This window comes from Chlorocebus sabaeus, chromosome 4 (genome assembly GCF_047675955.1).
Source record: "Chlorocebus sabaeus isolate Y175 chromosome 4, mChlSab1.0.hap1, whole genome shotgun sequence".
Classification (NCBI taxonomy): domain Eukaryota; kingdom Metazoa; phylum Chordata; class Mammalia; order Primates; family Cercopithecidae; genus Chlorocebus; species Chlorocebus sabaeus.
The window spans coordinates 6,139,954-6,152,078 of NC_132907.1; the positions used below are offsets into that span (position 1 = coordinate 6,139,954).

At 37.4% G+C, this 12,125-nt stretch overlaps 1 protein-coding gene across 11 annotated transcripts in view; it reads right to left on the minus strand.

Annotated features, from left to right (window-relative positions):
* ADGRV1 (adhesion G protein-coupled receptor V1) overlaps nt 1–12,125 on the minus strand; it is a 584,631-nt gene that overhangs the window by 58,557 nt on the left and 513,949 nt on the right. For 8 of the 11 annotated variants that reach the window (XM_073014617.1, XM_007978103.3, XM_073014615.1 and 5 more), the window contains one exon: nt 6,059–6,180. The exons of 2 other annotated variants lie outside the window; for them this stretch is intronic. In XM_073014617.1, the coding sequence (XP_072870718.1) occupies nt 6,059–6,180 (122 nt within the window). Of the gene's footprint in view, nt 1–6,058; nt 6,181–12,125 lie in introns of those variants that run through there. One more of the 11 variants, XM_073014620.1, reaches the window with a different exon arrangement.

The window sequence follows — 12,125 nt, forward strand, 5'->3', positions numbered from 1 at the left end:
AGTTTTAGAGCACCTATGACATCATAATAATCTGGATAAAAAATTAGTCAGTAATCTCTAAGCAAAATGTAGTAAACAAGCATAAGATACATAATATGCTTTTATGGTCATAGGTGTTGACAAAAGTCAGTAGAGAAATATGAAAGCCATCTGAGGGTGGGGGGGGGGCCGCAGGGGAGGAAACAAACAAGTGTTTATGGAACATACTTAAAAAATCTTACTATTAATACTATATAGCCATATTCCATGGAAAGGCCTAAATTGAATACCTCAAGCGATTTGTAAGTTAAATGAACCAAAATAAACTCTAGAGAAAGGATATTTTCCAGGTGTTTCTTAATAGACATTACTTTTAGGACTGATTCACTGAGCACCTGGTACCAGGAATGTGCCAGTGTGCCAGGTACCAACCAACAGCAGTACAAATAATCATTGCTGCTTCAGTAATGTCACCTGGATTGAATTAAGCTCATTAAACATCAGTTTAAAATATTTTTAGTTTTTACTTATTCTTAGTTTCTAATAAGTTCTTCAAAGAAAAAGACCAAAATGTTTTCTTGTATGTACCAGTGATATATACTACTATGTTCCACAGTCCTCCTTTCTTTACAAACCTCCATAAAAGCTCAATAAACTTTTCCTGCGCATGTGGTTTGATAGGTTACCCAGGCTACCATTATAATCCTAAGGCTTACATTTATTTAATTACTGCTGACTGGCTCAATTACAGATTTAAGTTGTCTAATCTCCACTGAATCCCACTGATTTCTCTCTAAGCAATCCATTTATTGATGATCTTTCAACATAGTTTAAGTTATGCATGTTCTGTCTAGAAACTGCTCCATACCTTTTTAAAATTTTTATCTCATGCTTTGAACCCATTCCTCTCAACAAATGACTTTGCCTCTTGCCTTTAAGACAAAAGAGAGGGCATTACATGCAAATGCCAACATTCCACACTTTCAGCTCCAGAGTAGTTTTTCATGTTCACCAATCATTTATTCTTTCCCCAGCCTCAGAGAAAACAAAACAAAACAAAAAACATTGCTACTCCTCCCTCAGAGAAGCCCTCTATCTCTTCTGTTCTTCCTGCCTCATCCATGATCTTGCCATGACAATAAATCTTTCCTATAAATGTCAATTTCTCCTCTGTTAGTTCTTGTCATGAGAAAACAAAACCAAAAAATCTCCTTTGAACCAACCAACCTCCCTTCCTAAGCGATTTCTTTCTCTCTTTGCAGTCTCTATTTCACTTCTTTTTCTCATACTGTAGCTCCTATACCAGCTGAATCAGTACCACCTGGAAACTTATTAGAAATGCAAATGATCAGATTCCACCTAGACCTACTGTATCAGAAACTCTGGGTGTGGGGCATAACATCTGTGTTTTAACAAGTTCCCCATGGAATTCTGCTGCACATAACGGTTTTGGGAACCACTGCTGTAGACTGCATTGTTCCTCAGTTCTCATCCTATTTAACTTCTCTGCTACACTAGCCAGAGTTAGGCATTGCGTCCTCTTGAACTTTCTTTTCTACCCACAACTGCAAACCCTGTCCAGGTTCTCTTCCTAGCTCTCTGATCACTCATTAACAATTTCTTTCATTAGCCCTATCTCTGTACCCAGTTACTAAAACATTGGTATACAGTACTTAGCAATGTCCCCTAAATCTCACCAACTTCACTGCTTATTCACCAGACCTTGCTCTTTATGTGATCTCCACTTGGACTAAAGATATCAGTGCCCAGCCATTCATTCAAGCCAGGAATTTCTAAGTGATGTTCCTCTCTCACACTTTACCTTCCTATATTTAATTGGTTAACCAAATTTCATTAATATTTATCTCATGTTCCTCATGGGTCAGAAGAATTAATATTGTTAAAACAACCATACTAGCCAAAGCAATCTACAGAGTCGATGCAACCCCTACCAAAATACCCATGATATTCTTCTCAGAAACAGAAAAAATAAAATAAAATCCTAAAATTTGTGTGGAATCACAAAAGACCTCAAATAACTAAAGCAATCCTGAGCAAAAGAACAAAGCTGAAGGCATTGTACTATCAGAATTCAAAATATACTACAAAGCTATAGTAACCAAAACAGCATGGTATTTGCATAAACAAAGACAAATGGACCAATGGAACAGAATAGAGAAACACAAAATTAATCCACATTATCTACAGCCAACTGATTTTTGACAGAAGGCAGCTAGAACATTAATTGGGGAAAGGAAAGCCTCTTCAATAAAGGTTGCTAGGAATCCTGGATGTTCACATGCAGAAGAAAAAATCTAGACCCCCAACTCTCACCCTATACAAAAACCAATTCAAAATGGATCAAAGACCTAAATGTAAGACCCAAAACTATAAAATTACTGGAAGAAAACAAGGTGAAATGCTTCACTTTATAATTTTATAAATAGATTCTTATTTATAAAAGGTTTATAAATATAAAAGGATATTAAATATAAAGAAAAGGTTTTAAAGGCTATTAAATATAAATAAAAGGTTTATAAATATAATAAGAATCTATTTACAAAATTATAAGAATCTAAAGATTCTTATTTATAAAATATTTTCCTAGACCAATGTTCTGAAGCATTTTTATAAAATGTTTAGTTTATAAACAAATGGGATTATGTCAAACTAAAAAGCCTCTGCACAACAGGAAACAAAGTAAAAAAGACAACCTAGAGGATGAGAGAAAATATCTGTAAACTATTCATCTGACAGATAATATGCAGAACATACACGGAACTCAAACATTTCAACAGCAAAAGCAATCTGAATAAAACAGGCGAACGATCTGAACAGTTATACAAATGGCCAACAAATATATGAAAAAATGCTCAGCATCACTAATCATCAGGCAAGTGCAAAACAAAGCCACAGTGAATTATCATCTCACCCCAGTTAGGATGACTATCATCAAAAAGACAAAAAATAAATGCTGGTGATGATGCAGAGAAAACAGAATTCTTCTACACTGCTAGTATAACCACTATGGAGAATGGTATGGATGTTCCTAAAAAAATTGTCAATAGAACTACATATGATCCAGTCATCTTGCCACTGAGCATTTATCCCAAGGAAAGAAAATCAGTGTATTGAAGAGACATCTGCACACCCATGTTTGTTGCCGCACTATTTGCAATAGCCAAGATGTGGAATCAACCTAGATGTCCAATAACCAATGAATGGATAAGGAAAATGGTAAATATACACAATGGAATACTATTCAGCCATAAAAAAGAATGATGGCCAGGTGCAGTGGCTCACACCTGTAATCCCAGCACTTTAGGAGGCAAGGTGAGTGGACTGCCTGAGTTCAGGAGTTCAAGAGCAGCCTGGGAAACACGGCGAAACCCTGTCTCTACAAAACAAACAAACAAACAAACAAACAAACAAACAAACAAAATTAGCCAGGCATGGTGGCATGTGCCTGTAGTCCCAGCTACTTGGGAGGCTGCGGTGGGAGGATTGCTTGAGCCTGAGGTGGAGGCTGCAGTAAGCTGAGTTCGTGTCACTGCATTCCAGCCTGGATGACAGAGTGAGACTCTGCCTCAAAAAAAAAAAAAAAAAGAAAAAAAAGAAAAGGTTGGCGCAAATGTAACTGCGGTTTTTGCCATTATTTTTAATGGCAAAAATCACAATTACTTTTGCATCAACCCAATATCATTTATGGCAACATAGATGGAACTGGAGGACATTATGGTAAGTGAAATAACCCAAGAACAGAAAGTTAGACATTGCATGTTCTCACTCATGTGTGGAAGCTAAAAAATGTTGATCTCATAGAAGTAAAAAGTAGAACAGAGGGTACTAGAAGCTGGGAAGCGTAGGGGGAAAAGGGGGATAGGGAAAGATTTGTTAAAAGATATAAAATTACAGCTAGATAGAAGAACTAAGTTCTTGTGTTCTATAGCACTACAGGATGACTATAGTTAACAATATTTCATAGTTTCAAAGTGCTAGATGGAGGATATTGAATATTCCCAACACAAAGTAATGATACATGTTTGAGATGATAGATATGCTAATTCTTTTATTACATGTTATATGTATCAATACATCACTATGTACCCCTAAACATACAATTATTACATATCAATTAAACAATAAAATGAAAAGTGTTTATCTCTGTAACAACTCTGAAACCTGTTACCTACATTTTATTCCCAGGCGCACTGCCAGAACACCTATAGTCTAAAATACGACAATAACCTACCTACTTAGAGCTGCTCTTTTTTTCAATATCCTCTCATAAACATTTCGTTATCCTTCCAGTACAAACATGTCATCCCATTCAAAATGAAAAAAAAATTGACAAGATTTAAAAAAATTAGAGCAAAACAAAGAAAAAACACAACTTTGATGGCTTCCCCTTACTTAAAAACTAAAGTTCGGCACCCTGAGCATAGAAAGCTGGCGTTTAAACCAATCTACGCTTCCTGTCTCCTCTCCCACCACTTCTTTTCTATATTGCAAGACCTTTCTTTTTCCTTCTCAACCCACTGCTTAATCTAGGCAAGATTAGTCATTTTCCCTTCTTGCAGCCTTGGCTAACAGTTTTCTCTGCCTGAAATTCCCATCTCTAAACATATACTCATTTATCATTTAATAAGCATTAAATGTGTGATTATCTCAGAGGCAACTAAAATGAATGAAGTATATCAGGTCTGCTCAGGGCCTGGAAATTGCTGCCACGTAAATACTGCCTTGAAAAAAAAGCCAGCAATTCAGGTTTTTAATGTGAAAATTTTTAATTTTAAAAGTTTGAAGCAAATATTTGAAAATCTAAAACAATCTTTTGTATAACATTGTGTGCCTGACAAGCAAAACACACCTGCAGGCTGTTGGTTTGGACCTTGTTCTTAGTTCCACTAGGCCCTAGGGATCCAAAGATAACCAAGACCGAGCCTCTGCCCTGATGGTCAACAGGCCCCTACTCACTTTCAAAATGCTCTGTTTACATGGCACCTGCCACACTGGATTCTTAACAGTTAATTGTTTACTCCTTGAATCATCAAATCCCAGAGAAGCCGAGCTGTCTTTTTACCTGTAAGTGCTCACCTGTAACTATAACCATAGACAGTTTTCTATATAGAAACTTGTACCAACTTGGTTCTAAACTTTTAGTTATTTTGTATTTTCCCCTTCCTAAGTTGATAATATGCCTTGATTAGGCACCATCATGTAAGCTATGATCTAACTAAAGAATTTGTCTGCTCAGGTGCAAACCTAAAAAATGATCAGAGTCACATTTCAATTGTATGCTACAATTCTGAAAGTGTGTATATGTCTGTGTGTTTGCTGCACATGATCCTTGCAAGATGGTAGCCAAAAGAAGGACTATTTAGAGATAATTTTAGTAAATTTAAGAAATTATTTTAGTCTAGGGCAGATCTTTTTACTTTGGAAAACAAGGAAAATGTGTTCACTTATTCCTTGTTAATATCAGGGTGCAACATCTTTCCATTTAACAAAAGTACTAAAAATTTCAGCTTTCATTTTTGCTGCAGTTATATAATTTCTAGTTATCCAAGCATGCTTATAAAACTAATTTAAGCTGGGCACTGCTGGACTTAGGAGATGTCAGTCATGTTTTAGTGAACCAAACACCTCATTTCACTAAGCATCACACTTAAGAGGGGACTGCTTGAACATCACTATTTCACTCCTCAATTGATCTAATTTCTAGACCCAGTCACAATCCAAATATGTGCACTGATCTTACATGGCTGCCATCTGCAAAGTTGAAAACATCAATCCTACTGAAAAAGAAATATGTTTGTGTAGTTACTTCGATGTTGTCAAAATGAAGGAGAATAAATATTTGTCTTCCCTAACTGTATAATGAGCAAGTTAGAATCCCAGTCATATTTCATATGTTAAAGATTTAGGCTCCTATCATTTTATTTTACAACTCTATATGATGTTATTGTATACACAAATTCACCTGTGTGTGGATGACTGACTCTTTAATATTGAAATTCTATGCCTTGTGTTCATTAAGATAAATGTCTGCTGTCACTAACCAAACTGTAAGGCTTACCTGCAGACTGTTGAAAATGACAAAGAGAACCAACATCCAGAAGTGTCTGTAGGCCATGTGTAGTCCTCCCCAAAGCCATGTCACAGAAATCAGAGCAAAGAGATATAAAATCAGTGGAATTTCTAGAAATTAAAAAAAAAAAAGAATTTTTGAGCTTCAGAATACTGCACAGTCACATGTATACACAAAGTTATTTTTGGCTTCTTTCTGTGGTATTCTAAGTGCCCATTTTGAGAGAACAACCTTGGAAATCCCATTCTTATGCCAGAGGAGAGAAAGCACATTGCTGAGTCCACATTCTTTCTGTTTTGCAAATGGGGCTGCTGGTAGGTCCAGGGATGGATGGGGGAGGATGAGAACTGTTCCTCTCCTAGACTACCACCTGCTGGACTGTTCAGAAAGTACCACAAGCAACAATGGAGTTGTAGAAATCTCCTTAAAAGAGTGTTCCACCAGAAAATGGCAGTCAGTAGTGTGCTCCCGAAATTAGCATATTCCAACCAGGCACTTAATAACAGAAATTACATAACATTGTGTGTATGTGTGTGCACGCACGCGTGTGTGTGTTGGAAAAACCTGTACCCACATCTTTTCTCTGACCGAGAAGACACCAAAATTTATTGGTAAATTTAAGAGCAAAGAGGAAGTGACTGATTCATAATGATCAACTAAGTTTATTCTACACATGTTCTAATGCAGTTTGTTTCAAACGTTTTCGGAATAGATTTTCTCAGGGTCAAGGGACTTTATTACCCTTTCCACTTGTTTATTTTGAATTTTCTTTGCTATCTGAGTTTTAGAATAATAACCGTACAGAGGTGATTTTAATATTTAAATGACAAGTTATATAAGAGTTAGAAAGTGAATCAGATCTTTGCAGTCACAAATAAACACATTTTCAAGCTGTTGAAAGACATCAGGGTAGACCACACCACTGACAACTTTCACGACAGACCTCAAAGCCCTTCTTTACCCACTACCATCAATTAACACCTAAAATCCTCGTGCACTATGGAATTGAAACAGTTGCTTACAACTTTAGCAATTTTCAAATTTAATTTTATTTAGAAACAATCTCAAATATACAGAAGAGGTGCAAGTAGAGTACAATGAGAAAGTTTTTTTTTTTCCTGAATCAATTGAATATTGTCAATCTGATCCCCCATTACCCTCTGAATAATGTGTTTTCTACAAAGACATTTTCCTACATAAACAGGATGCCATGAAATCAGGAAATTAACACCGATATAGTACTATCATTCTCAGATTCCATTTTATTATACCAGTAATTTCCTTTTTAGCAGAGAGATCCAGAGATCCAGCCTTGTATAGTTGACATGTCTCTGTAGACTTTTTTTTTTTTTTTTTTTTTTGAGACGGAGTCTCGCTCTGTCGCCCAGGCTGGAGTGCAGTGGCCGGATCTCAGCTCACTGCAAGCTCCGCCTCCCGGGTTTATGCCATTCTCCTGCCTCAGCCTCCCGAGTAGCTGGGACTACAGGCACCCGCCACCTCACCTGGCTAGTTTTTTGTACTTTTTTAAACAGTAGAGACGGGGTTTCACCATGTTAGCCAGGATGGTCTCGATCTCCTGACCTCGTGATCCACCCGTCTCGGCCTCCCAAAGTGCTGGGATTACAGTCTCTGTAGACTCTTAATCCCAAATGGGTCTTCTGTGTGTCCTTGAATTTTGTAACCCTGACACTTTTGATGACTACCAGCCAGTGTTTCTTGTAGAGTGTCCTTAAATTTGAGTTTATTTGATATTTCTCATGATTAGATTTAGATTATGAACTGTTAGAAATCACAGAAGGGATGCTGGGTTCATCTTACAGCATTCTATCAGGTGGCACAAGAACTCAGTTTGTCCCATTACTGAAGATGTTCATTTTGGTCACTTGATTAAGATGGTGGCTGCACAAATTCTTCACTATAAAGTTAGCATTTTTCCCTTTGTAATTAAGAAGTTTTATCTGTGGTATTTCTTTGAAACTATGTAAATATCTTTTTCCTTACCAAATGTTTGATTTATCCACTTATTTATTTTCTAATATAGACTAATAGATTCCTGCTTATTTAGCATATTATCCATTATTCTTTCTTTTACCCTTCTTTCCTTCCTTCCTTCCTCCCTCCCTCCTTCCTTATTTCTTTTTTTGTTTTCTTTCTCTTTTCTTTTTCTTTTCCTTTTCCTTTGCATAGGGTCATACAAAGTCTTTCTCCATTGCCCAGACTGGAGTGCAGTGGTGTTGTCACAGCTCACTGCAGGTTTGACTTCCTGGGCTCAAGCCATCCTCCCACCTCTCAGCCTCCCAAGTAGCTGAAACTACAGGTGCATGCCACCACGCCCACCTAATTTTTGTATTTTTTGTATACATGGGGTTTTGCCATGTTGCCTGGCTGGTCTTGAACTTCTGGGCTTAAGCGATCCACGTGCCGTGGCCTCCCAGAGTGCTGGGATTACAGGCATAAACCATGGTACCCGGCCACTATCATTGTTTGTTTTGATGCCAAGTTGTCCCTAGTGGGAAACCTTTCAAGATGGTTTCTGTGCCTGTGGTTATATCCTCATCATTCTACTAGCAGTTGTTTGCTTTTTGGCCCAAGATGTTTCAAATGTTCTCTGTCCCAGTCCTGGTTTCTTTTAGGGGAGAATGATATTTAGAAAGTGTGATCTGGGGCTAGGTATGGTCACTGCTGTTGCTGCTCCTAAGCTCTCTCAGTAGATAGAGTGAGAGGATACACATGCATATGCACACACAAATGCATTTAGATCTGTTTTACTCTATCTATCTCTATATAATGAAATTCATTAGTTCATTTCAATGCTTCTAATTCCAACCCAACATCACAGGGTTAATTCCAGTTTTCTTCCTTTCCATATTTGTAACTGTTCTGTGTTGGTAAGAGATCTACTTCTCATTATTCTTGAACTCCTAGATTCAGGCGATCTGCCTACCTCAGCCTCTCCAAGTGCTGGGATTACAGGCGTGAGCCACTGCACCCCGCTATTTCTTATTATTCTTAATATATCTACTGATCTGATCCACTCCTCTGCATGTAACCAACTTCCTATCACTGTTATCCATTCCCTCTCTCAGGCGGCCTCCCAAACTCACTCAGCGTCCCACAGTTCCTGCTGGGCAGTACTGCACTCCTCACATGGATTCCTTCCTCACAATGATTGGCTTCTGACACCCAGGCTTGGGCCCCTTCCTGCAGATGCACACCTTGCTTTGTACCAACTGATGGCTGTAGATGGAATTGTTCGGGAAAGGGAGGAAAAAGAAAGCACAAGGAGAGAAGGCAAAGAGGGAGAAGGGAAGTGGTGAGGAGAAAGAGGGAAACTGAACACTTTTTTTTTTTGAGAGAAAGAAGGCTTTAGAAGGGGACTGTGCTGATATATATCCTTCACCACAATATATACAAATTGTCTAAATTATTATTATAACTTTACAGGGAAAATAAGACTAATACAAGAAGATTTACATAGATGAATAATTTCTTTGTCACTAATGCTTTGCAGCAGGACAAGAAAATATATATTAAGATTTATTTAATTTTTAGAAAAATTCATTTTTATTTAATGAAATAATACAATTTGATAAAGGGCCAGAAGGCTCATTTTTACTTCTGACAAGATATCCTAATATTTAGAAAACCCCTAAGCTGTGGTCACAAAATTTTCAAAGATTAGGTATCAAGTCTGGCAACTGCATTCTTTTCTTCCACTGTGTAAGAACAAAATTCTATTTATGGCTCTGTGCAGAGTACAAAGGGACACACACATTTCATATGAACAACTAGGAACCAATTTTCAAAGTTTGGCCTGTATGTTCCTGTAAGTTCTTAGAGCAAAGCAAGTGGTGTGTGCTGACAGAGCTTAGTGGAGAAGCTAAGCGAGCATACTGGGGCTCATGAGAATGTCCATGGCTTCTATTTTCCTTGAATTCTGTAGAATAGTAGTTTGGCACCCCAGACTAGAAACTCCATAAGGAAAAAAGCTAGTCATAAATAACTCAGCATACTTAATAGATCCCAGGCTTGCCTTCCAGAAGTACAACAATGATTAAGATAATGATTTCAGATAGAAGAAACATATCCAGAGGCACATTCGGATTTTGTGGGCCTTCTTATATTAGGGAGGCTTATACTGGGGAGACTTGTTTAAAAAACAAAAATTACAAAACCATAATTAGGTACAGGATCTTGGAAGCAGCCAAGGCTGGTGAAAGGACCTGAAACTTAAGCTTCATCAGCTTTATGGTTAATCTACCTCTGAGGAGGCACCTTTAACTCTCTTTAGGGCCTAAGTCAAAAGAAAAGAGGTATTGGGAGGGGGTGATGGTGATGAAAGTTAGTGGGGGGCATGTTGTTATTAAACAGTGATTATAAATTTCATTTGGCAAACTGAAAAACAGTGCTCCATTCAACTGAAAATCACTTAGAATAAAGAACTCCTAAAACTTAACAAAATACCCATTCAATCCATTTGAAAAATGGACAAAGGACATTTCTTTTGAGAAGATAAACAAATGGTCAATAATCACATGAAAAGATGCTCAGGATCACTAGTCATTAGGGAAACAAAGATCAAAACCACAGTGATACCACTTCATACCCACTAGGATGACTATTATCAAAAAACCAGGAAATAGTAAGTGTTGGTGAGGATATTTAGCAACTGCAACCCTTGTGCATGACTGATAGAGATGTAAAATGGCACAACTGCTGTGGAAAACAGTTTGGTAGAACCACCAAATGTTAAACATAAGTTACCATATGATCCAACAATTCTACTTATAGGTATATATTCAAAAAAAGTGAAGGTACAGGTACTCAAATGGATATTTGCACACCTATATTCATGGCAGTATCACAATAGCCAAAAGGCGGAAGCAACCCAAATGTCCATCAACAGATGAAGAGATAAATAAAATATACTATTTGCATATAATGTAATATTACTCAGTGCCATGTTCTTAATATTTGTGTTCCCCCAAACTTTGTATGTTGAAACCTAATCACCAATGATAGCATTAGAAGGTTGGACTGCTTGGAGGTGATTAGGTTGTGAGAATAGAGCCCTCATGAATGGGATTAGTGCACCCATAAAAGACGCCCCAGGGCGCTGCCCTGCCCCTTCCACCATGTGAGGACACGCCGAGAAGGCACCATCTACGGACAAGAAATCGGGGTCCTTGCCAGACACTGAATCTGCTGGCACCTTGATCTTGAACTTCTCCGCCTCCAGAACTGTAAGAAGTATATTTCTGCTGTTTATAAGTTAGCTGGTCTAGGGTATTCTGTAACAGCCTGAACAGACTGAGATACCGAAGCTTAAAAAGGAATGAAATTATAATATATGCTACGCCATGGATGACCCTTGAAAATGTTACGTGAAACAAGCCATACACAAAAGGATAAATAATTTCATTTACATGAAGTGCCTAGAATAGGCAAATTCAGAGGCAGAAAGTAGAACAGAAGTTACCAGGGGCTGGGAGGAGTGCAGAATAGTGAGTTATTGTTTAATGGATATAGAGTTTCTATTTGGAGTGATGAAAAAGTTCTGGAAACACGGATAGTGGTGACGGTTGCACAACATTGTCAGTGTACTTATGTGACACTGAAGTGTACACTTAAAATGGTTTAAGATGCTAAATTTTGTTATGTATATTTTGCTACAATTAATAAAAAAGAAAAAAGACTATGCCAAGTAACTCAGGCTGTGTCAAGAGGAAGTTCCACGGAAGGGAGAAAAAAAAAGTCCAATCATCACAGTACTTAATTTACATACTTAAATTAACAAGGAGTCACAAATGTGAAAACCAAAGTAGTCTGAAAAGGTTTTAGTGAAAAAAATTACTTCTTGAAAGGCAAAGACGACAAAACAAACGACAATAACAAACAACAAACCAGCAAGTAGATATGTCAATTAGTGCTACTATCATTAAGAAAGCCTACTCATGGGAGTTAGTAGATTCCACTGAGATTACATCACATCTCTTTATTTTTTAGTGAAAAATATTATTTCCATGAATTTAACTGCCATTTTTAAAGAAAGTAT